Below are 27394 nucleotides of genomic sequence, written 5' to 3' on the forward strand. Positions count from 1 at the left end.
TTGAGCTGTTTTGGTGGTAGGCAAATTAGAGTGGGTTTTTTGATCCTGTAAATGCCTTTTTCACAACAAAATCAGTGTATATGAGAAAATAAACATGGAAATGGTTCTGAACATATTTTAAGAGAGATTATTAGGTTGAATTAACATGATTAGTGTTTATTTTTTTACTGATTATAGTTGTCTTCGAAAATAAAATGATGGTTTCCTTAATATTAAGAATAAGTCTCCTAAGTTCCTTCATTTACAGTCAGACCACTGCTTCCCCGTTAATTAAGTATTATGATAATTCAAAGGTAATTACTTAATTCAGGTGATTTAAGCCTATATCCAAATTAAATAATCATAGTTCTGACAAGTTCGTTCCTTCTTAAGTTATGGAGTTCTATTCAACAGTTGACCAATTTTACGTCAGTTCGCGACGTTGACGCTGCCGTATACATAATGTCTCCGAAAGGCTTATTATGGCTTAGGTTGTGAGTTGGTAGTTTCTGTTAGATTTTATTTTATTTTTGCTTTCTGTTCATTTTATGTTTTGGACAGATTAATAGATGGAGAACTGTGGCTTATCATGAAACTCCGGACTCAGTATGACAGGTATTTTATGCTATTTTGGTTTCATTTCTAATGAGATGACATATCGTCTGCCTAACGTTAGCTGCTAACATTAGTTAGCTAGCTAGTTATTTAGCATATTATCAACCAAATGCAATCACTCGAATGCCATCAGTGGCAAAAAAAGGCTCAAAGACAGCCTAATTGATCTAGTAATATTTGACAATGAACGGTCACTTTGGCACCGTTTGTCACTATACTCCGGCGTATTTTGCTCTGCTAAACAGTTGAAGACAGTACAGTTATATCGTCTGGTAACGATAGCTGTCATTTCCTATGAAACAAGAGAACTAGATATACACTTTTATTGGTATGTTGGTGTTAACACATTTTATGAATCAATTGACTCATGTACCGAGATCAAATAATATGAGCTATACTACATTTATTTTCAGCTATCAACACCCTGTAACGTCGAACGTTAAGCTTAGCTAACTTAAATTGCTAGCTAACATCTGCACACGATAAGCAGGTTAATCTAATGTATAATTTGTTGTTGAAGGACTGATTCCAGAAGTGTATTGAGGAATCCCCTAACTGTGATGCAGCCTAACTCCAACGAGCTGGGTGCCCATCAGGCAGGAAATGGCTTGTCCCTGACTCTACAGCCGGAGCTACTGACCAGGACACCGGCAGGCGCTGCTGGGGGCTCTGCCATCCCAGAGATTAGTGGCGAGGTCCGGGTACCTATCCTCTCTGGTGGGCCCGGGGACCCATGTGGAGGGGCATCATCCCGTAGGTCTAGAGCCAGTTCCAGAACCAGTTCCCACGGCCACTCTCATTCACATGGTGGGGGAAACCAGCACTCTCACAGTGATGCCAGTGAGTCAGACCAGGTTGATCCTGACCTGGAGTCAGGGGAGCCCAGCACCTCGTTCTCTGAGCTGCGTTACATTTTCCGCTGGGTTCAGAAGAGTCTTCCTTTCATAATCATCCTGTGTGCTAAACTGGTCATCCAGCATGCCCTAGGTAAGTCAGATAACATATATGGAAAGCGTTAGTGTATCAACCTAAAGTAGAGGGGTATCAGTGTTCATACCGAATCATGTTACGGGACAGCTTGGTTTGGTCAGTACTGAATAAATACAAATAAAATCAATTACATGTAAAAACATTACAAGAATGATTTGGTAGGTTTTTAGTCTGTTGTCTGCTTGAGTAACTTTACAAATGTCCCTTTCTCACCTGTTCAGCAAACGTCTAGTGATCATTATGAGATTCACAGAAGCACATCTAGGGTCTATTCATTTTCCCAAACAAGTGTTTGTGTCAAACCTTTTCAAAGAACAGGGGAAAAAAATCAAGGAGAGAACTATGGGTAATATTTGCCAGCTATATTTTTCTGTATTTGTGTTCAGAGTGCAGACTGAGCTACCCTGTACCATGGTTTAGTACAAATACTTGTACTGTTACTAACTTAACATACAGTCAGGAACAAATTTCATGACTTTATTGCAGGTCTAGCAGTTGGAGTTGGCTTGTTTACAACTTTTCTTCATGCGAATAAGAACATTCAAACCCAAGTCTTTCTTCAGGTAAATCACGAACAGTAAAATCTGTCTCTTGAACACTTTGTCTAGTCTGCATCTGATTCTGCAAGTTTTTCTTCTCAGGATCGTCGGTCAAAGATGGAGTGCGTATGGCTGCTCCTCTTCCTGGCATCTTCCACACTCCTGCTTTATTACACTTTTCTCACTGAGACACTTTACTACTGGTAAGCTTGACATTTCAATTTCCCCCGAATTCACAGTCGACCAGAAATCGCAACAGAATACAATAGACTGGGACAACCTTATTTGATATACAATGTGGACATTTAAAGTTAACATTATGATGCCTGAATTGTGCCACTGTAATCTGAGCTCAGTTTGGAGGGTCATGGCAAAGGGTCTGAATACATATGTACATGAGGGATTTTAGTTTTACACTTTTAATTCGGTCAACAATTATTATTCGGTCACATAAAATCTGGAGAAAGCGAGGGTCTGAATACTTTTTGAAGCCATTGTCACTCTGGATAAGTGCATCTGCTAAATGATTTCATGGTAATACAACATGTAATCCCTATCCATCTTTCCCTCTCCTCCTAAGCCTCATCTTCCTGAGCCCAGCTGTTCAGCCGTTGGGTTTCTGGGAAGTCTTATGGGCAGTGGGCGTCACCAACTTCATACTCAAGTTCCTCGTCATGGGGTTCAAGTGCCTTATCCTACTGCTGCCGTCTAACCTGGTGACCTACAGAGCCCAGGTAATATCATTGATTTGTTCATATCATTTACCTGCTTATGCAGTTTGTGATCAGAACACAAACCCTGATCCTCAACAACAATTATCATTGATTTGTTCAATACATCATGGACTGACAGTCTTGCTTGGGAAAGTTAACTTTTATCATAGCCTTTATGTAGTGATGCCTAATTGTCCTTTTTCCTTTTTCTCTTCAGTAAAGTGTTAAAGTAAAGGAGTTGTAATGTCTTCATTAACTAACATTTGTATATAGAGTGCACTGTTTCCAAAGCTTGTTTTCTGAAATCCTGCAAACTAACATGTATAGAACAACTCTTAAATGCTTCCTGTTCAGTAAGGAAAAGGCAGTGAAAACAAACCCATGCCTATAGGCATTTGTGGGGAGGTTTCCTGAAGGTTTGCCTTCACTCCATTCAAACCATTTTTGAAATACACATGTAGCCGGAGATGCAAGAATGCATGATGAGATTTGCAGTTACTGCCTCGCGACAACGAAGATGCAGAAATCACAGCAGCTATCTGTAGACATGGGTTCCCCGTTCCCTAAGGTTTAAAGGAAAACATACATCCAGGCATGTTTGTCCCCAGGGGCGGTGGTTCATGCTGGTTGAAGAGGTGGGCCAGGTGTACCAGTCCTTGGCTCCCAGCCCTCTGTGGTTCCGCTACCTGGTAACCTACCAAGAGGTGGACGGCAATGCTGGCCTGACCCTGGGAGTGCTGCTGGCTCTGATCTACTTCATACTCAAGGTGACTGAAAATATATTTTGAAAGTAAAAAAACAACAACTTAATCTTAATTTCATTCTTTACACATTTGAAAATATACTAAAATGTAACTTTTTTTAATGTAGCTTTTAGGATTGTATGGACAGTGGGGTCCTTTACAGAAAACTGTGAGGATTTTTCTCAGTGGCGAGGTACAGTATTTTAAACTTCTGTGAAATAGTGGTGGTATGTGTGTGGGCTGACTAGATTGTCTAGGACACGCTGTTCAGCTTGGTCATGGGTAGTCTGTGCATTGCGTGAGTATAACATGGGCCATTCTAAGGCATTTGGATCCGTGTTGACTGCGCGTGGCGGTGTTACTCAGCACACAGGGGCAGCAGCCACCAGGAGCCAGTGTGTTGAGGCTGGGGGCATCTGTCCTATCTGTCAGGCGGAGTACAGGGACCCTCGAGCCCTCCTGTGCCAGGTGAGAGACACCGCCCACCCCACTGACAGAAATACTTATTACTGACATTTTGCTCTCATACTGAATCAAATGTATTTTATAAAGCCTTATTTACATCAGACGTCACAAATTGCTTTTATAGATACCCAGCATCAAACCAAGAGCAAGCAACAACTGAGTTGATGCTCAGTGGCTAGAGGATAGATGTATTTAACATGGTTGAGAACACAGGGCTGGTTTCACAGACAGATTTAGTCTAGCCCTGGATGAAAAAAGATGCGGACCTGTGAATTATAGGTCCAGAGTTCGTATCTCCTCGCAAGCGAAGTGAAGTATGGATTATTCCGTACAGACAAACTTCGCTGGCTAAAACCTCCATTGAATACATTATAGTAAGCCGGAAATAAAACCGTTTACGGTTATATTGTGACTGTTTCTGGTGGATTTTCGAAGTACGCATCTGTGCATGCGTTTTGGGTCAGGATAGACAAATACATTTGCTGGCTTAACATACAGTAGTTACGTTAAAGTGAGCCTTAAATAAAACTGTATACGGTTATATTGCGACTTTCTGGCATGGAAATCATCTTCAGTCTCGCTAGTAATTGCTCAATACTTATGATTATTCCTAAGAAGTTAGTAGATACTAGTAAGCCTATTACTGACTAATAAGCTGTTAAAACGGCCAGTGGCAAAAGCAATACAGTTCATAGATGCTATGGTGGAGGTAAACTTAGTAAGAAACGTAAGTCCGTTTAACACAATGTTCAATGGTGTTTAGCGACTAGTGAAATGCGTAATTTTGTGTCGTAGTGGTTAAAGACAGTGCCTCTCACGTGGAAGGTTCAAGTTCAAATCTATTGTGAACGACTGATTTATTCTTTTCATTTCCACGATTCTCTCGTCATTTCACTTGAAATGTGATAACTTTTTCATCTTGATAGTTATCGTATCCATGTCATTCACGAATGAAAGAAAGAAGTATGTTGTTATGACATGAAATAAAAAAATACGTTCATATGCCATGAAATTGAATAGCTTTGGCTGACTCGCTAGCAATTGCTCAATTCCTATGACTATTCCAGTAAGTTAGTAGATACCGGTAAAGCCTATTACTGGCTAATAAGCTGTTCAAACGGCCAGTGGCAAAAGCGAACAGTTCATAGATGCTATTTCTGGTGGAGGTAAACTTAGTAAGAAACGTTAGTCAGTTTAACTGTGTCAATATAATTCACGAATGGCCCATTTAGTTGTTAAAACTGCCAGTTGCAAAAGAGGGTTTGTTCTTAGACCCAAGAGGCCATACTGACACCCGCTGAACGTAGAGCTCTGTGGTGTAGTGGTAACGACACAGCCTTTCATTTGGGCAACCTGGGTTCTCAAGAGGGCAATACTTTCTATTGCGGGCCGGCTGAACTTGGCTTGCCTGGTTTCTTGTTTTGTTAGGGGCTAGCCTTAATATGTTTCTGTGAAACCAGCTCAAGACGTTCCCTTTCTCTTTCAAATACAGCACATTTTCTGTTCTGAGTGCATCGCTCTGTGGTTCAACCGGGAGAAGACATGTCCACTTTGCCGCACAGCCATCACAGACAAGGTCCACAAGTGGAGGGATGGGGCCACATCGCCGTACCTCCAAATCTACTGAGAAGAGGCAGTGGATGAAACGAGGTGGAGAAACTCTTTATTGAACACTGCTTTAGATGTGAATGAAAGTACTATTGATTACGCCTCATTGGCTTGTGAAGCAGGGGACCACACTGTTCCTCAATTCACAAAGGGCTGTTCCCACCACTGGCTGATGTCACTCAGTAAGGGCACATACTATTAACAGTGGGACTGGGACTCATTCAGCACTGTGGCATGTTACTGCTGCTACTGTACCCCCTCTGCCACAGTTACTTAAACACAACGGGTTGACTGAAGAGGTTTCTCTCTACATGCCCTCTACAGATGGTTTTAGTTTCTATCCTTTCCTTTTCTCCGTTTCTTTTCTCATGACGTGGAATATTTAAATGTTTTCATGACCAGCTGAGAACAGAACAGATTGTCTTTATTAGCACTGTCAGGGAATAGCTTGGTACCGTAGCAGTTTCTGCCATTGATTATAAGCCAGCACACATGTATCTGGGAAACGCTAGTCCGGGAATACTGGGAACTACCGGGAACTACCTGCAAGTAGGGGTGGTTTCTTGAGAGGAATGTTAAAATATATACTGTAGTAGTATTTCAATCAGACTTTTAATATCACTTCCTCTAAGTTAGAACAAATGTAGACCACAAACACATTGTTTGGTAAATTCCAGTCCTCCCAAACCTTTGTTTGGAGTTGCAAAGCAATGCAGTTTTGTATCTGATAAAGGCACACTGTTAGTAGTGGGGTAAAGAACTAAATATGCTCAACATGTTGAATCAGTTAAAGACAATGGTTAAGTTCTTTTGGTTTTCATTTGTTTCTGATGAAGTCTCATCTTTGAGATTTTTTTCTCAGATAAAATATGCAACCTGAGTTAGATTTGATCCATTTAAAAAAAAAGCTATGATGCAATTACATCCTTTTCAAAAACCAAAGAGTGGGAGAATGCATCTATTTTATTACCATATTTCATTGTTGTGAAATCAGTGTTTTTCTTGCATAAAGTATTTCAAATCAATAAAATAACATTTTTTCTTTTCAATTATAGCCTACTTGTATTCTGATTAAAGCGGACTGTTATCTTAACCTGGTTTCTCTGTAGTGAGGGAACGTAGGCTTATAAGTAATTTAACAATGCATCTTTAATAGCCAAATATGTATCTGACACCCAACAGCCCAGGCAGAGGGAGTGTTTGCCAAGTATGTTCTTTGACTGTGCTGATACTAATAGGGAAGAAAGGCTGTGCTGCTCTCATCAGTGTTATTCATTAAAATCTTCCCTAAACATTTTTAAATTACAATGGATCATCAAAAAGTGTTTCTCAACCCTGCTCCTGGGCACCCCCCTGCCCTGTATGTTTTAGATCTCACCCTGCTCTGTCACACCTGATTCAAATGATCAGCTCATTATCAAGTCCTTAATGAGCTACATCAGGTATGTTAGAGCAGGGAGAGATCTAAAACATGCAGGGCAGGGGGGTGCCCAGGGGGTTGAGAAACACTGTTCTAAAATGTATATTCTCCTAAAGCTGAACATAAAGCTGTAGAAACTATAACCATAATAATCTAAATGTGGCACACTGCACTCTTGCCAGAATAGAGGGGAATGACAGACACAGCCTACACTAAGCAAAGTGGAACTCAATTGTATGATCATTGAATGCATGAAACATGACATCTTATCCAGAGCTAATCGGATTTGACAGATACTCAATCAAAAGACCACTTATTAAGATCGGAAACCTGTGTAAAGGCAGCCATGATGACTGATTGTTTGCTGTGTTCTTCTAATGAGTTGATCAATCATATGTTCCCAAAGGCTCACTCTTTTTTTTTTATTTCAGTTGAACACTGAACAGCATACAAAAGGTCCTCAAGCTCCAGAACCACTTGAGATAAATCACACTTTGATCATTTGAATATGGTTCACAGCACTTCACTACCAACTTAAAGGAGCAAAGGTTAGAGGAGCAAAGAAAAACCACATCATCATTCAGAGATTCTGCACCACTAGAGAGAAACATGGTTGAACCATCATCCTCTGTATCAATAGCATTCAATACCATACATACACATCTGCAAATAGAAACACATTTCAATTTCTTCAAGGCACCCCCCCCTCCCCCCACCCAATGTTGGTTTTTGCATCAGTGTGGTTTTTCTCCACACTCAAGCGTCTTACATTTCAAGTTTAGATTTAAAGAAGCAGGTACAAGTTGATCAAAAGGTTCATTACTGAAATTGTCCGGAGTACAACAGAATTGTATTTCGCACCATTTTGTAGTCTAAGACATTTCGAACGTTGATCGTAGTTTGAAAGAATAAAACGCTGCATGAGGTTTCAAGAGTGACTGTAAATAACCATATACACATACGTATACCTTGAAAGAAACACGTTTAACTAGTGCTCAACTGGGGGACAATTTCACCAATACAAAGTTCTACCACCTTTTACTCAGAGATCTTGTTCCTCATATAGAAGACCTGATCAAAAGTATTGTGGATCTCCTAAATATTAACATTCCTAGCACCTATTTCAAGCACTGTTTTTAACAAAGTAAAGCCAAGTAATTTACAAAGCTCCATGTGTGCCTGACTTAAAAGTAAATATACAATAAATACATTTGCATAGTGTGACTGGCGCAATGGAAACATCTCAAATTACCATACAAGTTGTGTTAAAAATATATTAAAAGGTAAGCCATGAAGCACACATACATCATCCAAAGGAACTTCAAGCCAAAGCACTTTCCTTCACTGATGAACAGACACCGGGTGATAACGTCTATTTTAATCAACCTCAGCAGTCTGAGAACAGGAAATCCTTAGTCAGGAGTGGGATGCATATTCACCCAGAGAGTGTATAAACACAACCCTTTTTTACTGGACCATGATTTAGGGTCGAAGAGGAGACAGCACTCGGTCATGGAGTACGACAAAACATCTAGAGAAGCCCAAATAAACTGCCTGGTTTAAAAAATAAAAAGGCAGCAGAATAATACAATTGTTTGCTTATTATATGAGGCATTTGTTTCTAGAAGTGAAATGTTAACATGTTCATCAGGTAGCACACAGACATTTGGTTAAATGTGAACGTTTTCTTATTTGAGAGTCTGATAATAGCAGATCAATGGTGGGCGTGGTTGTAAACTCGTTCAACTCACTGAAGAAAGTATATGGTTTCATCTACAGGCAGAAATGTAATGCCTCTGCACCAATAAATAACTGAACATTAAGGTCTCAGGCAGCATGCTACCTCCCGCTAGATGGAACCGTACTGATGGATTATCATTGTGTTGCATTTGTTTCAGGGAAGAGGAGAGTCAAATGGCTTTTCTCCAGAGGCTCAGACAGTAAAAGACAACATACATAAAACAGCTTCAAGTCCACACTACAACTGTCAACAATCGCTAGTCAAAATAGAACCAGAGAAAAGTTGCGAGCCCTACTGATATCACCAAGGGTGCATAAAGACTGAGGGAAGCGTCTGTGAAGCAACTAGCCAGGTACATTTCTAGACAGATGGAACCTGGACATGAGCTAAACACCAATAGGCAGTGAAGACAAGAACTTGGACTCCATGTTTTGCTTCTTTCAATTCAGAAGACAAGCATTCAGTTGGTCTCTGAGATTGAATAAGAATGGTCTGATGTCCAGAGAAAGAATAGGTCCATAATATTACAGTAAACCTGCATGCATGATAATCGAAGACATAATTCAAACGGGTTATCTGAGTACTTGAACAAGCGTTTAGTCAGTTTACATTCAATGCAAACAATTACTACATACAGAGACAGACACAAGTGTTCTCCATCTACCGAGAGAGATCCAGTCAGACTGGTCTGGCCATGTCAGCATTTGGTATTGAAGAGTAGATGGTGCAGGAGGTGGTGCGTTTAGCTGAAACAGCCAGCACGGTGTTTCCCGGTCTATTTGAACGCTCCCTCCTGCGTCATTGATGTTACACCCAGGACACGTTCTGGTGGGCTCACAGAAATCTGTTCTCAATTACTTTCACTCAGTATCAAAACATTTCAACTGAACATGACCCAGACATTATACAAGATATATCCTGACTGGATGCTTTCAGTCAAAGCAGAAAAAAGGCATTGTGGATTCCAGCTTTTTTTTTTTTTATGAAGCAGCATAATAAACTACAGCAGAGGAACTGACTAAACAAAGTGTTCTGTGTTCATTGTGATTATTTCCATCTATTGTTGTTCTCTATCGATACTGTATCCTGCAAGTCCTTGTTGGCAGGTTGTAAAAAGAAGCAGAGGCATTGAAGTGGGAATCATCTTCACCCACACAGCCTTCAATGTCTGTTATACAGGTGAAGAGAACAATATCTTACTCCTGATAAGGAAAACCAATACTTCAACAGGGACCAGTTTCATAGACACACATTGATTCTAGCCCTGGACAAAAAACAACAAATCAAGTTCAATGGAGATGTTCTAAGACTAGGCTAAATCGGTGAAACCCACCACAAGAGTAACGGTCCCTACTCAGGACCCCGTGCAAAGCACCAATAAACATGTAAAGCAAGGCCAGGGCCTGCAGTGTCAGGCAGCACCATCAGCACTGCATTCTTCAGCCCCACTCTACAGGGCATAAGGAAGTCAAAGACCTCGCACTGCCTAACTGGAGCTCCTTGTCTAACAGCTTGTCCTGAATTTAATTCTGTTGTACTATTGACTGCTACATATTTTAAGACTGAATCTATCAATTTAGAAGTTGTTTGTGTGATGTTAAAAGGAGAGGTTTTGTACAAAATGGGTTTCTGTGATTAATCAAAACTAATTTCAGAAGTTTCATGTGGATTTGTAGACAGGCAAGGTGTTTGGTGCTTCCTAACAGATGCTGCTACAGTTAGTTCTTGGCTCTGTTGGACTCTGCCCAACCAGACAGCATTGGGGAAGGAGTCAAAGAGGGAGAACCAAAAGGTGCAACTGCAGGAGCTGGTGATCAGGCCATCAGTCATTTCTTTCATTTCTACAAGTCTTTTAAAATAAAAAATAAAGTAGGGGTTAGAAAATCCAAGTTCTACATGGAGCTAAAGGTCATAGATTCATCCGGAGGTGCTCTGGCCGTTTCGAGGTTGGGTAGGGGTAGGCCTGCTTCTTGAAGGGGCCACCTGAGGTGGTGTTGCCAGAGGGCTGTCTGATGGGCAGAGGAGCAGACACCTCGGCTGCATTGGAGCTCACGTCCATCTGCTCCACACCAACCTCCATGGACTGGTCCCCAGTCCCAGAGCCCCCAGGAGAAAGCAAGGACGACGCTTCGATTTGCATCGGGGCCTGGGGCCAGGAGTCCCCCCCAGCAAACTTCACTGGGCTGGGGGGACAGGAGCAGAGTACAGAGGCCAGTTAGAATAGTCAGGGCATTAGAGTACTGGCAGCGAGACTGCAGACTGATTAGGGACATTTCAACAGAAACAGAATTATCCTGGATTCAACCCCTGGTCGGCAGGAAAACTTAATTGTAGTTGTTGGAAAACCTAGAGGAACTTACGACAATAGAAATGCCACATACCTCACTGGTGTTCTCGGACTTCCCAGAAATCTCCTTGGTGAGCGGAATTTGTCCTTCACATTTTCAAGCACAGAAGGGGCTACATAAGTAAAACCCTGTGGGAAGGATGTCACAGGGAGGATTACAGCTAGTCTCATCAAGATTCATTATAGCAAAAACAACACACAACAACACAGCTGGAATTAGCAATGACAGTCTAACTATATCATGCAATGGAGCCGAACACTCAACTGTTTCCAGTAAAACAGAAATAAAAAGAACAGATGCAATGCATTAACCATTTCTCGTAAGAACAATCTGTCATTTAAAAAAAGACCAAAAACAGTCTACCTTCTGCCTAGTTGTGTGTGTGCAGCCACAGTTAAACAAATACACAGAAGACCAGATGGACAGTGTCCAGTTAAACACAAGACCAGATGGACAGTGTCCAGTTAAACACAAGACCAGATGGACAGTGTCCAGTTAAACACAAGACCAGATGGACAGTGTCCAGTTAAACACAAGACCAGATGGACAGTGTCCAGTTAAACACAAGACCAGATGGACAGTGTCCAGTTAAACACAAGACCAGATGGACAGTGTCCAGTTAAACACAAGACCAGATGGACAGTGCCTACCAGGAAGACTTGATTGGCACTTTCGCTGAGTGTGGAATCATCAGGGCTGTCCACGGGAGGCTCGTCTGTGAACTTTGAGTCAAACTGGCTCACGTCGTCAGCTGATTGCTGCAATGGAAGGAAAGGTGGGAAACTGTGAGCTCTAATAAGTCTCTGTAGGACAGTAAGGACATGGGAGATACAGGTGCTCTTCTCCTTGGAAATACTATGAACATGGAATGATTGCTCACCAGAAAAGGCTTGAATGGAGGTTCCACCTTGCGTGCCAGAAGATCATCCCAGTTAATATGCCTGAAGAATGGGTGGCTCTGGAGAACAGAACAACATTACTTTCCCTAGAGAGGAAGCCAGAGTCCGTAGGAAAAAGGTTCTCTTTTCACATCCACTAGCAATGACTGAACAAACCTGGACCCTGTCTTTTACCTGGATTTCTGAAGCGTCTCCTGGGCCTGCCCCCAGGCGCAATGAGGAGTTGCGTTTCAGCAGCTGGAACAGAGGGAATGATAGGCATTTTATAGATACATAGCCTGCTTATTGGATCAGATTTTAAACAATGAGGTGGCAGTTTACCTGAAATTGCACAGAATGGTCTCCATTATTAACACAGGGCCAGCTACCACAGTGAAATCCTACCTTTTTGAGAAGATCCCTAGCTTCTTGTGTGAGGTAAGGTGGCAGGTTCAGTTTGCACTTAAGAATTTTGTCAATGGTCTTCTTCCGGTTTTCCCCAGTGAATGGTGGCTGTGGAGTAACAAGGTATTTACAACTATAACACTTGACACAATTTCCCCCTTAAAATAAATACGAAGCCATCAAAACACTGATAAACGATATGCAGCGGTTGTGCACCGAGTAAACATTTCACTAACAAAAACCCATGTCTCTGTTGACGGAGTTGTACTCACTGCTCCTGTCAGCATGTCATACATGAGAGCTCCCAGGCTCCACCAGTCAACAGCTCGGTTGTGTCCACTCCTCATCAGGATCTCTGGGGCCCTGAAGAGGCAACATTGAGGGGAGTGTGTGAGGATGACAGTCCTGTAGGCCTATACGGGGCACAACCAAACTCGCACATTTTTCCAAGCAGAAGTATATGTATCACTACGTATCACATTACATGTAATTGTAAAAACTGTTAATGTGATTATAATGACCACATTGTGTTAATAGCTTTTCGGGTAATTTAAGTTTAGTTTTTCTTCTTTTTTTAGCATTTTATAACAAATTCTAAATTCTGGGCCCTATTTGCACTCTAGCCACTCCTTATGGGGGTTTGGTTGCCTGTGAGCTCAATCGAGGTGGAAGACCAGAGTGTTTCTCCCAGCATATAAGGATTCTAGTTAGACTTTCTGTTTAAGCAAGCAGTGTGATAACAACTAGAATTGCATCAGAAGACAGATACAGGCTGTCAACATTGACTTTTCATACTCCACTGAGTTTCTGCGAAGCAGGAAAAACTGGATATCACAATTATTTTCAGAAAAAGCTAAATTCTAGGAAAGAAATTGACTTTATTGAAAAGTGTTGTGTGGACCAAAAAGCAAATGTCTTAAATTTGACTGCATGCTACCTAAAGATGTAACTTAGTCAACCAGTTAAACTTATATATGAAACAAAAGGAATAGTGTCAGTGATGCTGCTCACCTGTGCAGCCCACGTAACATGTGCTTATGTTCCACCAAAACCCAGGTAACTAAACCCAGCTAACCTAGGTTAGCTAAAATCTATTTAAAATAAAACATGCTGATGGGAAAGGCAGACATATTTGATGATTCTGAGGCGGATGTTTATAACTTCATGTCGTTTGCACGGCAGACAATGTTTAGTTGGGGTCATTGTATACAAAATGTGACGTAATTTTAACCGCATAATCATTGCATCATTTAAAATCAAAATACACAATAAAACAAAGTATCCATCTGTGTCCAAATACTTCACTGTAGTCACTGTTTATCATTATTGAATCAAAATAAAATTCCATATTTATGGTTTTATTGCTCTGCATTGACGGGCGGTTTAAACAGACTAAGATGTTAACTGTAGTATGGAGACTTACATGTATTCTATGGTGCCACAGAAGGTGTGAGTAACCGTGCCGTCGTGGATTGATTCTTTACACAAGCCGAAGTCTGTGAGCTTGACATGACCGTTGTTGTTGAGCATGATGTTTTCTGGTTTTAGATCCCTGTAAATGATGCCTTTCTGGTGTAAGTGTCCAAGAGCCATGGAAATCTCTGCCAGATAAAAGCTGAAGAACAAAAAACTTACTTTTACATTGATCCAATCATAGTATGCTGTATCTTTGCCTCAGAAAATATGACATCTATATAGTTACAGGGAGGAAGTATGACAAAACATTCATAAAAAATCAATAGCGGGTATTAAGCGAAACTGCCTGTGAATCAAAATGCCTTAGTTTTGATTCACTTTAAGCTGCCCTCTATTGCCCAGAACATTCAAAACCGTGTCTTGCGCTTTAAAAGACCATCCCAGCAAAATCACGTAATGTTGTAAGAATGTTTTCAGATCATCTGTGAGAGACAGACAGGAAAGTGTGCTGGAATAAAAGTAAAACAGAACAGTAAGACAAAACTGAACCAATGATGTAACTGTAGCCACAGGACCAAACCAGTAGAGGAACAGAGCATCACGCATCAAAACGGTCCTAGTTGTTGTAAGAAAGAGAGCATCACGCATCAAAACGGTCCTAGTTGTTGTAAGAAAGAGAGCATCACGCATCACAACGGTCCTAGTTGTTGTAGAAACAGAGCATCACAACGGTCCTAGTTGTTGTAGAAACAGAGCATCACAACGGTCCTAGTTGTTGTAGAAACAGAGCATCACAACGGTCCTAGTTGTTGTAGAAACAGAGCATCACAACAGTCCTAGTTGTTGTAGAAACAGAGCATCACAACGGTCCTAGTTGTTGTAGAAACAGAGCATCACAACGGTCCTAGTTGTTGCAGAAACAGAGCATCACGCATCACAACGGTCCTAGTTGTTGTAGAAACAGAGCATCATGCATCACAACGGTCCTAGTTGTTGCAGAAACAGAGCATCACAACGGTCCTAGTTGTTGCAGAAACTGACACTCACTCATTTTCAGCACCTACATTTATTTTGCAAAACCTTTGCAAAAAAATTAAAACATTCACAAGAACATTCCCAGAACACATTTTTATTTGTTAGGTATCCTTAACACTTATTAAAGATACATAAAAAGTTTGGGAAAAAATACAGCAGATTTAACCACCAAGCACTGTCGATGCCTTCGGTGAAAAAATTGACCTAAACTGTCCAATGTTCTTGAGTATTCTGAGGTCCAAGACAAGGAAAAATATATGTGTAAAATTTGAAGATCTTTGGAATATTATGTTACACCTAAAACATTCTTCAAACACTTAAAACGTAATTTTCTCCTGGAAATTGTGGAACAATGTGTGATTGAAATATTCTTGCATAATTAAATGTTCTGGGGGAATTTACAGGACATATCAAGATGTTTACAACATTATGGTAATGTTAAACATTGTGTGAATGTCATCACAATGAACACAACTTGTTTTTTGTTTGTTTTAAGAAACTCTCGTATCCACCCTATCCCCACACCCAAATTAAATGTTCTGGGAAAATGTTAAGAACTCAAAGATTTTTCTAACAATCTTCTTTTGTGGTTTGGAAACCTTTGACGTCCTCAGCAATGTCTCCTCAGGAAAAATGTGTTGCCATGGGGTGGGGGGTGAATCACAGATGAGGGTGTTTCCTTGCTTTGGGGATAGTTTCTATGTATGAATAAAAACACTAAATTCTGGCCTGGTGATTGAGAGGCCGTTGTGGGAAGGAAAACATATGTTCCGAAGCTAACCACAGCATCTGCTTGCCTCCCCCGCTGACCATTTCCAGTCCCATAGATACATGGCTGGAAATCCAAATGGTTGCCTACTAAATTATGTCATATTGTCAGACTATAACATAATTCTGTGAGGGATACCAGCTGGTAATGTGTCTGTAATACTCAGCACCTGATTTTGGTGAAAACAATATGTGCAGTAACAAAGACGTAAACCCAACAGGCAAAGTCCACTACATTGAACCTGCTTCACCAGGCCAAAGACACCACTGAATGTAACAAAGTAGACTGTATATTCTGAACCTATAGGTTGTCTAAAGTAAAATGATTGGCATGTGTAAATGTACTTTCCAAATAGGAAACCTAGACTCGGGCTGTATCCAAACACTTTTCAGATGGCACAATATTCCTACTCTTCCAAAGAGACAGTTAACTTTTTTTGTTTGGTGCAGCAAAAGATCAGTCCCTGAACTAGGACCAGATCCAGTCTTGACACTGCACCTACCTGAAGACAAATTGGCCCATATTGCTCAGTGAAAAAGAAGACATCAGCAGGGATTTCCTGCTCATTGCGCTCTAGCAACTCCCTCAAATTGCTCAGGTGTCCAAAGCCAAAGGAGGTTGTCAGGTGAGTGAGCCTTTTACACGCGTTGATCCACATGACTTTCTGCTTGGAAGAGCCGTGTAACAACAAGTAGAATGGATTTGGGCATTTTTATACACAGTCCCAGTATTTCATGGGCTCAAATGTAATTGGACAAATTAACACAATCATGAATAAAATCATTTTTAGTACTTTGTCAAGAAACCTTTGCAGTCAATGACTGCTTGAAGTCTGGAACACATGGGCATCAACAAACGTTGAGTTTCCTCCTTTGTGATTATTTGCCAGGCCTTTAATGTACCTGTCTTCAGTTGTTCTGTGTTCGTGGGTCTTTCTGCCTTAAGTTTGGTCTTCAGCAAGTGATATGCATGCTCGATCAGATGAAGATCAGGTGATTGACTCGGACATTGTAGAAAATTCCACTTCTTCGTCTTAAAAACTCCTGGGTTGCTTTTGCAGTATGTTTTGGGTCATTGTCCATCTGTAAAGTGAAGCTGTCAAATCAACTTAGCTGAATCTCCAATATATGCCAACACACTTCAAACTTCATCCGGATCATGAGCCGTTCCATTCCTTCTCCATATTTTTTCTTCCCATCATTCTGGTTAGGGGTTGATCTTAGTGTCATCTGTCCAAAGAATGCTGTTCCAGAACTGGGCTGGGTTTTTTAGAGGTTTTTTGGCTAAATCTAATCTGGCCTTTCTATTCTGGAGGCTTATGAATGGTTTGCACCTTGTGTTGAACTCTCTGTATTTGCTCTCGTGAAGTCTTCATTTTATGGTTCACTTGGATAATGATAATCATACCTTCTGGAGAGTGTTCTTCACATGGCTGGTTGTTGTGAAGGGGTTTTTCTTTACCATGGAAAGGATCCTACGATCATCCACCATTTTTGTCTTCCATGGACATCCAGGCCTTTTTATGTCGCAGAGCTCACCAGTGTTTTTTTTTTCTTCCAGAATGTACCAAACTGTTGATTTGGCCACTCCTAATGTTCCTGCTATCTCTCTGATGGATTTGTTTTTTTTTGCAGCCTAGGGATGGCCTGTTTTACTTGCATTGAGAGCACCTTTGACCGCATGTTGTGGGTTCACAGCAACAGCTTCCAAATGGGAATGCCACACCTGGAATCAACTCAAGACCTTTTACTTGCTTAATTGATGAATAACAAAAAGAATAGCCCACACCTGTCCATGAAACAGCTTTTGAGTCAATAGTCCAATTACTTTTGGTCCCTTGAAAAAGAAGGGGCTACATATTAGAATTGTAATTCCTAAACCCTCCTTCCACTTTGGATGTGGAAGTGAATACCCTCAAATTAAAGCCATATTCATTATTTAACTAACTTAAAACTGTATCAGTGTCCAATTCTATCTGGACCGAACTGTAGGTAAAAATACATATTTGATTGGACAATGTATATTTATTAGCGTATGCATGGTTATGTAAGCTAATGATGATAGTGGCTAAGAATTAATACGCTAATGCATAGTCTCCGCATTTACCCTATTAGGTTAATTGTATCAATGAAAGAGTTTGAAGAGATTCAAAAACAGTCCCACCATTCTTATTTGAAACATTCTGAACCTTTAGTTAAAGAACAGGCATTATGTGTTCTGTGAGCATTCTTAAAACATTGGGCAAATGTTTCTTAAAAACACTGGATAATCTTTACCACAACTGGGCAATGTTTAGTTGAGAACCTTTGCTGCAACCAAAGAAATGTAATGCAAACTTTCAATGAACCAATTGGAGTTTGCTGGGATGAACAATGCAGAGGGCAACAGACTGCAACAATATGCCCTTAGCAACCTTATGCTATGTGATCATTACATAAAGACAGGAGACCAATTAAAGGAAATTCTGGAATGAGTGAAGAAAAATAAATGCTGATGCTTCCGTACAGGTGTACTTCATGACACAATGAAGCAATTAACATGTATAAAAATGCTGAGCTGGCCCAGTAGACCTCCACTTTAAATCAAGTCAGCATGAGGAAAGGCCCTAAGTGACTTGGAAAGAGGGTTCATTACTGGAGCACGGATGGCACTGAATGGCTTGAGGAATATGGTGCGAATCATGCTATGGCCGTTGCAGTCCACAGATTTCAACCCAACTGAACCACTACGAGAGATTTTGACCAAAGTGTTAGACAGCACTCACCACCACTATAGTTAAAAAAATATTAAAATGAGGTAATATCTTTTGGAAGGATGGTGTTGCATCCCCCCAGTAGAAATTTAGTGACTCATAATCCATGCCAAGGTGCATTGAAGCTGTTCTGGCGGCTTGTAGTGAAAACACTTCATGTTGGTTTTTCCTTTAATTTTTCACCCGTCTGTACATTTCCTTTCTCTTGACACAAAATGTGAGGACTGCAGGTTCTAGACTGTTGTATCTATTCCTTACACAACAGACACATCCCCGACATGTGGGGTCACTTACCACGCTGTGTCCTCCATAAAGATCCCCTCCCTCTCCAGTTGCATAAACAGCTCCCCACCTGCAAATCAAAATTACAGGACTTAACAGGGCCATTGTATGTGAACATTGTGTGTGTACTATCAGTGTGAACCTTGAAATATTTCAACTAAACTGTTAAAGTAAACATCCATTAATCTGTCAGTCCACTTCACAAGATAATAGAAGTACAGTTCACGCAAAACCCTTTGCCTTGTTATGACCTGGCTAGGCGCTAACTTGGTAAAGGTCTGGTGAAAGAGTAATGTAAATAAACCAGAGGAAAGAGGTACATTCTAGGGTGGTTTTGGCAAAGACATTGTGCAATACAGATGATCCCCTCCCCTTACTCCATTGTGCTGGCACACCTGCTCACCAGTTGGTGTTCAGTCTTTGGTCTGTTGAGTGTGGAATATCCTAGTCTATTAATTGATGATGGGCACCGATTTATTGCTTTAATTAAGTGGTAAGACATGCAAGCCAAGGCACTGCTAGACACAACATTCCATTGCCTGGCAGTTTTTGATTACCGATAGACAGGCCTAGTGGACAACGCTGATTCAGTCTCCTGGCGGACCGTCCGTTTGTGCTGTTTCACCCCCCATGATACTGTACAAGTGTTATGTCCTAGGATGACTGGCAACACATCAATATCCACCATTTGGCAAGACCAGTCAAAGGCGAGATGTTTTTATTATGTGCTACTAGTTTGCCCCTTGTGCAAGTAACCCCACCGGAATTGGTGCACAGAGGTGCCGAAAACAAGCACATGGGCTATTAAAATATCCGTTGGCCATGCTTTTTTTGTGTGTGTTTAAAACAAGATTACACAGCATTTGAAACATTAAGAGAAGAGAAGAGTGGTGTGTTGTGTGGTCCGCCCACAACAGGCCCCAGCCACTCACCGCTGAGGTACTCCAAGATCAGGTACAGCTTGCCGCCTGTCTGGAAGGCGTAGATGAGGTCCACTATGAATGGGTGCTTCACCTCCTCCAGGATGTTCCTCTCTGCCTTGGTGTGAGCCGTGTCCTTGGCATTACGAACTATCATGGCCTGGGGAGATCCAACGAGGAAAGGATCGTCAAGCCCCGTCAGTGGCAGGAAAGAGAAGCATGTCATGTAGGGGTAACGATCAAGTAATAGTATGGGAGTCCAACTATACATTAACACACAGGAAGTGAGGTGCGATGTGTATTTTAGAAGGTAACGCTACACTTGATCAGATGGTCTGTCAAGCTGGACACAACACGGTAGGTAGGTAACTGACATAACAGGAACTTGGTGGAAATGTTCATACGGCATCTGGCTTAGATTATTATTCCCGAACCTTCTTTTCTAACCAGCCCAGTGAAGGTAATGCCGTTATTGACGCCCTTGGGTCCTGAACACGTGCAAATCTTGTTTAGGTATGGGAATCCAGAACATTCTAACTATTTCAGCCATTGGAAACAATACTAGTGCTGTTTGAGTTCAGTTAAGCCTGGGCCCAGTGGCAGAGCATGAGAGCAGAACACAAGCAGTAGCCCAGGGCTCTGCTGACCGCCACTTCACACAGTACTGGGTTCTGACATGGCAGGTTACAACCAGTCAACCATGTTTACCTCAAGATGAGGAGGAGTGGTGGGACCCTTAGATTTCAAGGTAATGATGATGGCTGCTGGCTGGCAAAACGCATTAATCCTAAGTAACAGAGGCACATCGGGAACCTGGGATCCTAGCTCCGGCATGGTTGCCACAGTAAATATAGACTATAAAAACTACACACAGAACCATTATTACCAAAACCTCAAAAGGGTTCTGGGAAACAGAGGTGGGTTCTAGGGGCAAGATGAAAACCAGGCAGGCAATCATCAACTACACAAAGGCAGAGTTGACATTAAGACCATAGGGAGAACAATTATGGGTAAGACAGCCTTATTTCTAACTGCATGCCTGAATGCACCGAGCCCTGTTTACTGCTGCAACAAGTGAGTCAATGTCCAATCAGGGCAACATAAACAATAAACCTAAGAGAAATTAAGAAAGCCGTTACTTAGGGGTAGCCCACCTTCTTCAAGACCTTCATGGCGAATATTTTTCCTGAAGCGGCACCCGAAACCTTACGAACTTGAAAAACCTTAAAAGTGATATGGGGAAAGGTAAAACAGGAATTCCACTTTATTGAAGTGATCTATTTTAGGACAAAGCATGGGAATACATAACGAGGGATAGCTTACCTTTCCATAGCCTCCTTTCCCTAAAACCCGAAGCAATGCAAAGCATTCTGGACGAATCTGCTCTGTTCCTTTGTTTACGCTGTTTTCAGAGATTTCGAATTTTTCACAGCCGTCCATGTTACTTTAAAAGAAAATGAAAACAAACCATGGTAAATACTGTCCTAGTGTATATGAAACACAGTTGACTGTAGTCAGTCAATACTGAATTAACCTGAATTACAAAACCAGAAAATACATGTGGTCAAATGGGTTTCATAAAGTTAACAAATATTAGACAAAGTTATTAATCTCAGCAAGGAAATCTGATCACTTTTGCCAAAAAACACATACATTTAAAAAATGAATTTCAAAACATGACTAAGAAGCACTACTTTTAAAGAACTTGACAGGCTTAACCAATGATGTCAATACTCACAATTCAATAGCGCTGCATTGCTCCATGTATTCGCTCATTTGGGTCTGGCAAAAATAAACTGTATTAAGATCTCTCTCCATGTAAGGACATACATGATAATATAACTGCTGAAATCAGCAGCAAAATGAATTATGAAGTGTATAGAATCATTGCCTGTACAAGAAAACAGCTTCATACTGATTGCAATGTCCTAAAGAAAATGAGGCCAAACAGTCATGTGAAGTATGGAGTTTGTCAGGACCAAAACGTGAAAAGATCTTGACTGGCCAATGAAAGGCAATAATCTTACAGCCTTTCATTTGCTGCAGATGAGGATCAAGCCAAAGAGATCTCAAGACAAAGTACAACTGAATATGGCTGCAGCAAGCCTTCCCGAAAATCATTCCCAGTCATTTTTTGCTTTTGGACCATACTGGTCTTCTAAGTGAGTGGAACATTGTAATTCACTAATACATTTTCGATTCATTATTTAGTATTGCTTAATGAATTTTAAAGAATGTAAATTGCAACTAAAAAAACTGATTCAAAGAGGAGAATTTAAGATGATAACTACTTATTTCTAGGAGTTTCTAATGGGCTGTTACTTTGGTATGATATTAGGTCAAATTTCACAAATACAATAAACAATAAAAATGTAATGAACAGATAGAGGTCTTTAAATATAAATAAAGTTATAAGATTTGGTATTTTAATATTAATTCAATGAACTGCTACTGCATAGAACAATGAAATTTACAGTACTAGTCTTCCAATAAAACGAATTGACAGTATGTTTCCTGACACAATCAATTTCAGATACTTCTGTACAATTTGGATATGATGCACAAAAAATCCTAATACAGGTCTCTGGGCACGGATTTGATTTGTGCCACAAATGCCAAAATTCGAGCATTTGGAAACAGTGCCGGGAAAATAATACCAAAAATATTGATTCCTGATAAGCCTTGTCTATAGACATGCTTACAGGGTAAAGAGACCAAAATGCCATTTTGTTATTTGAGTGAACTAGCCCGCTGAAAATTTGAACTTTCAGACATTTAAGTGGCACTACCTGGGGAACATTCTATTTTCAACAAGTGTGTAGATTTGTAGGGATACATTCAATTCCACGAATGATAAGTAGTCCATAGAGATGGCACACGCCACTGTTTTTGCAAAGCCCAGACCATGTATTTACGAATGATGCGCAACTGCCGATGTCGATAAGTAAATCCGATCGCTAATATGGACACAATTCCTTGCTTGCTTAGTTACTACTAATAAAATGAGTGAATATGGTAATAGCAGTTTAACTGTTAACCTTTTTCGATTAGTTCTGAAATAAGCTGTCATAAACAGTAATTTATATCATCATGAAGTATTCTGTTCCTAAAAAACTACGGAATACAAAGTATAACAGAAGCACCAACGTTTAATTTTGACCATAACATCGTCCCTATTTACACATGACAATGACCTGGGTAAATATGGGCTACTATTTGAGCGCTGAGATATAGTAACTGATTTAAAACTCCATCGTGTGACGTTGGATGTGCTTTCCGCCCACACCAATCGCTCCACTGGAGTTGCGTGTATCTAGTACTAGGTAGGGTTCCGCTAGCTAATAGCTACTTTCTTAGCCGCTGCTCGCCAACATAATCTAGCTAATTTACTGTTACCGCTCTTGTGGGTCTTGAGCTTTGGGCTTGTCGTGTGCTGGGAGGTTAAAATGTAATAATGAATAAATACACACATTAGCTAATTGGCATTATGTCCGTGGTTGCAGACAAGTAGAGTTTGGCTTCCCTTCATGGCTAGCTAGCAAGCAGACACATATTAGCTAAACAGTTAGCTACATGATGTAGTTATGTTTTGCTGGGTAACCTTCGCTAGTTAGCTGGCTAACGTTACTGCACTTACCCCATCCTCGAGTTCGTCGTCAGACACATTTTCATCCGGTTGATCCAAATCAATGTCGAATACTCCCGCCATGGCCTTCTCTTGGTCCTTTTCTCACTCAGTCCGAAAGAAAAGCTGTTCCTCCCTGCCTCATAGAAACACATACATCGGCGCCATAACCGGCTACAGTAGAAGCCATGCGCCGCTTGCAGCCGAACCAACAAAATTCCTAGGGGATACCAAAAAAAAAGTGTTGAGCACGCGCACTGCTGAAATTAGTATGTAGTCTAATGTTTATGAAGACTATAGGTTACTGGTGTATTAAATACTTAATGTACTTTTTAATACTTCAGATTACATTATAATAGAATCACGCATGAAAAAAATATTTTTCTCTCATAAAATGGTCTCAAATTGAAATAATGATTTGTTTCCATTGTTTCATACAACAACGCGACAAACGGTACCTGTACAAATAACAATCAATGTTTTTTTCTATTTTGAATCATACATCTCTTTATTTTCTTTATTCATTCACATTACAGTAGTAAATGTTGTTTACTCATGTTGTTTTACTCATTAATACTACATTATTATTGTAGATAAGTCAATCAGTCATAATCTAACATTGATACTAAGCTATTTTGATCCACTCCAACACCAAACACCTTTGTATCAATAATTTGGTGAAAATCTAGTACCCATGATACATTTATGGTAGGAGCTACGAAACATAGCCAAAATACCAAGGCTCAGTGCCATTTGTAGGAACTTAACCCGGTTACCAACGCAATTAGAGCTGTAAATTAATGTTGTAGTGTACTGTCTCCAATAAACAGTGTTGGGGAATAGCAGATGACAAAAAAACGTAACTGTAATCCGGTACATTACCAGTTAAAATATTGTAATCGGATTGGCTGTAACATGGCGCTTCCTTCAAGATAAAACATTAGGCCTTTATGTTATTTATCACGATGTTTGAGGAAGAAAGGTGTGTCGGGAAGCACTTGGCCAAATTATGATTATTTGCTTTTCATGCAGCCACCTTAACTCCGTACAGGTATAGCTAGGCCATGTGCTTGCTCTGGGTCTCAGAAAAATGCAATAATTTGTTAGAATTGGCTGCTGTCGACATTGACTTTAAGGAGTACAGGTGTAAATCTGAAATGTTTATTTCTGTAATTTGCGTTGCGAAAATACATCGCTGGTGGCCCCAAGCAAATTAAATTCGCGCGGGTAAAATCTGAGTGCGGGTGTTCACGATTACGAAAGGGCATTCGCATGCCTGGGGTTTGTGCTTCGTTTTGATAATGTTGGTGGTTGTAAAGCAAAACATCAGACTACACGAAAACATCAGACACTAAAAGCTACGGATATATATTGATTTTAATATAGCCTACAATATTGTCAATGCCCTTTTCGATAAATTGCCATTTATTTCTGAACAATGTTTTGAAGCAATAAAAACAAGAAACCAGGCAAGCCAAGTTCAGCTAGACCGCAATGGAAGTATTGCCCTCTTGTATTGCTAGCGAGACTGAAGATGAACTTCTCCATGCCAGAAAAAGTTGCAATTTAACCAGATACTTTTTATTGTTCCTTGAAAAATATATGCCCACTTTGAATTTGATTGTCAGCGACATGTTTCAAAAAAGCTGGGACAGACCTGAAAAGTTGTGTAGTACAAAAAAATTATCTGGTGAAACTTTTCACAACTAATTAGATTAATTGGCAACAGGTCAGTAACATGATAGGTATAAAAAAGAGCATCCCAGAGAGAAAAGGTCTTTCAGAAGTAATGATGGGGAGGGATTCACCACTCCGTGTAAGACTGCATGAGCAAATAGTGCAATAATTTAAGAATAACGTTTCTCATTATAAAAGAGTTTGGGGATCTCATGATCTATGGTACATAATATCATTAAAAGATTCAGAGAATCCAGAGAAATCTCTCTACGCAAGGAACAAGGCCAAAAAACAATATTTGATGGCTGTGATCTTTGGGCCCTCAGCACTGCATTAAAAACAGACACGATTCTGTAGTGGAAATCACTGCTTGGGCTCAGGAACACTTCTGAAAAACCATTGTCTGTGAACACAGTTTGTCACTGCATCCACAAATGCAAGTTAAAACTCTACCATGCAAAAAAAGAAACCAGATATAAACAAGAACCAGAAAAGCTGTCACTTTCCCTGGGCCCAAGCTCATTTAAGATGGACTGAGGCGAAGTGGAATACTGTCATGTGGTCTGACAAATAAAAATAATGAAATTGAAATAATGTTTGTGATTAATGCACACTACATCCTCCGGGCTAAAAAAACCCCATCCGTGATGGTATGGGGGTGCATTAGTGCACATGGCATGGGTGACTTGCACATCTGTGAAGGCATCATTAATGCTAAACAATATGTACAGGTTCTGCCATCCAGACAATGTCTTTTTCAGGGAAGGCCTTGCTTATTTCAGCAGGACAATGCCAAACCACATTCTGCGCGTATTACAACAGCATGGCTCCTTAGTAAAAGAGTCCGGGTGCTAAACTGGCCTGCCTACAGTCCAGAACGGTCACCCATTGAAAACATTTGGAGCATTGTGAAAAAAAAAAAATGACAAAGGAGACCCCGAACAGTTGAGCAGCTGAAACCCAATATCATGCAAGAATAGGAACATATTTCACTTTCAAAGCTACAACAATTGGTCTCCTCAGTTCTCAAACACTTACAGAGTTTTGTTAAAAGTAGAAATGCAACCCTTATAAACATGCCTCAGTCACAACTTGTGAAACGTGTTGCTGGCAACCGCAGCCCAGCCAGCCCAGCCAATATTTTTCCAAAATCAATAACAGTTCTCTGGTTCAACATCGGCCGTTACACGAGGAGAGCTGGACAGGGCCGTAGAACGACATCAAACTAGAAGCAGGACCAGTATCTGCTCACTTGTGCAAGGAGGAACAGGAGGATCACTGCCAGAGCCCTACATAATTTACTCCAACAGGCTATTGGTGTGCATGGTTCTGACCAAACTGTCAGAAACCAACTCCATGAGGGTGGTATTAGGGCCTGACCTCCTCTAGTGGGACCTGTGCTCACAGCCCAGCACCTTGCAGGTTGATTGGAATTCGCCAGAGAACACTAGAATTGGCAGGTCCACCATTGTCGCCCCGTTCTCTTCACAGATGAGAGCAAGTTCACACTGAGCACATGTGACAGACATGAAAGAGTCTGGAGACGCCATGGTAAACGTTGTGCTGCCTGCAACATCATCCAGCATGACAGGTTTGGTGGTGGGTCAGTGATGGTCTGAGGAGGCATATCCTTGGAGAATCACACAGATCTCCACATGCTAGCCAACGGTACCCTGACTGCTGTTAGGTACCTGGATGAAATCTTCAGGCCCATCGTCAGACCTTACGCTGGTGCAGTGGGCCCTGGGTTCCTCCTGGTGCAGGACAATCCCTGGCCTCATGTGGCCAGAGGTTTTAGGCAGTTCCTGGATGATGAACATTCTCCTGACTATCCAATTAAGAACCTCTGGGGCGTTATTTATTGATGCATCCAATGCCGCCAAGTAGCGCCACTGACTGTCCAAGAGCTCACTGATGCCTTGATCCATGTCTGGGAGGAGATGCCCCAGGACACCATCGCCATCTCATCAGGAACATGCCCAGACATTGTCGGGAGTGCATACATGCACGTGGGGGCCATACACACTACTGAGTCACATTATGAGTTGCCGTGATGAAATTGCCTAGCCATTTTCAGACACAACCCAGCAATGTATTTACCAATGACTATGGTAAGAAGAACCATACAGAGTGGGGGCATGTCATGTGACTATGGTTAAGAAGAACCACACATAATGTGAATTAATTAAAGCCATCATTGAATCTACTCTTTTGTTAAAAAAAAAAAAAGATCTAGTTCGTTTTGATTTTAGTGAAGCAAGGCGTGTTTATAATCTAACCTGTAACCAGAATAACTGTGTGATTGGTCCTTGTTGGCTGTAGATGGCAGTGAGAAACTGGGTGTTGATGAAATAATTTTCATACCAATTTAGCCTTGCAGTTATATTATAGTGCCAATAAAGGGCGCTTATGAGATGTTACCAAGGAGTGTTTTATAATAGAGCCAATAACCTGGACAATTATTCCTTAATTTG

General features: G+C 40.8%; 2 protein-coding genes across 3 annotated transcripts; one reads left to right on the top strand and one right to left on the bottom strand.

Annotated features, from left to right (window-relative positions):
• Positions 1 to 409: 409 nt before the first annotated feature.
• Positions 410 to 6701, top strand: rnft1 (ring finger protein, transmembrane 1). 2 transcript variants are annotated; one of them, XM_020047809.3, is made up of 9 exons: positions 410 to 594; positions 1115 to 1581; positions 2071 to 2147; positions 2226 to 2326; positions 2704 to 2857; positions 3445 to 3603; positions 3707 to 3772; positions 3904 to 4047; positions 5537 to 6701. In XM_020047809.3, the coding sequence occupies exons 1-9, from the start codon at positions 569 to 571 to the stop codon at positions 5669 to 5671; spliced, it is 1329 nt and encodes a 442-aa protein (XP_019903368.1). In that variant the 5' UTR covers positions 410 to 568; the 3' UTR covers positions 5672 to 6701. The 2 variants fall into 2 exon arrangements, with proteins under 2 accessions (XP_019903368.1, XP_010869018.1); XM_010870716.5 differs by having other exon boundaries at positions 411 to 594; positions 3946 to 4047.
• Positions 6702 to 7480: 779 nt separating this feature from the next.
• Positions 7481 to 23485, bottom strand: rps6kb1a (ribosomal protein S6 kinase b, polypeptide 1a). The gene is made up of 14 exons (XM_010870714.5): positions 23256 to 23485; positions 21357 to 21400; positions 20942 to 21062; positions 20773 to 20841; positions 19631 to 19778; positions 18711 to 18768; positions 13868 to 14059; positions 12717 to 12807; positions 12445 to 12552; positions 12235 to 12297; positions 12042 to 12119; positions 11812 to 11919; positions 11195 to 11289; positions 7481 to 10996 (listed from the first exon to the last, which is right to left on the bottom strand). The coding sequence occupies exons 1-14, from the start codon at positions 23325 to 23327 to the stop codon at positions 10723 to 10725; spliced, it is 1521 nt and encodes a 506-aa protein (XP_010869016.1). The 5' UTR covers positions 23328 to 23485; the 3' UTR covers positions 7481 to 10722.
• Positions 23486 to 27394: the final 3909 nt, after the last annotated feature.

The sequence above is a fragment of the Esox lucius genome, chromosome 7 (genome assembly GCF_011004845.1).
Source record: "Esox lucius isolate fEsoLuc1 chromosome 7, fEsoLuc1.pri, whole genome shotgun sequence".
In the NCBI taxonomy this organism is placed as follows: Eukaryota; Metazoa; Chordata; class Actinopteri; order Esociformes; family Esocidae; genus Esox; species Esox lucius.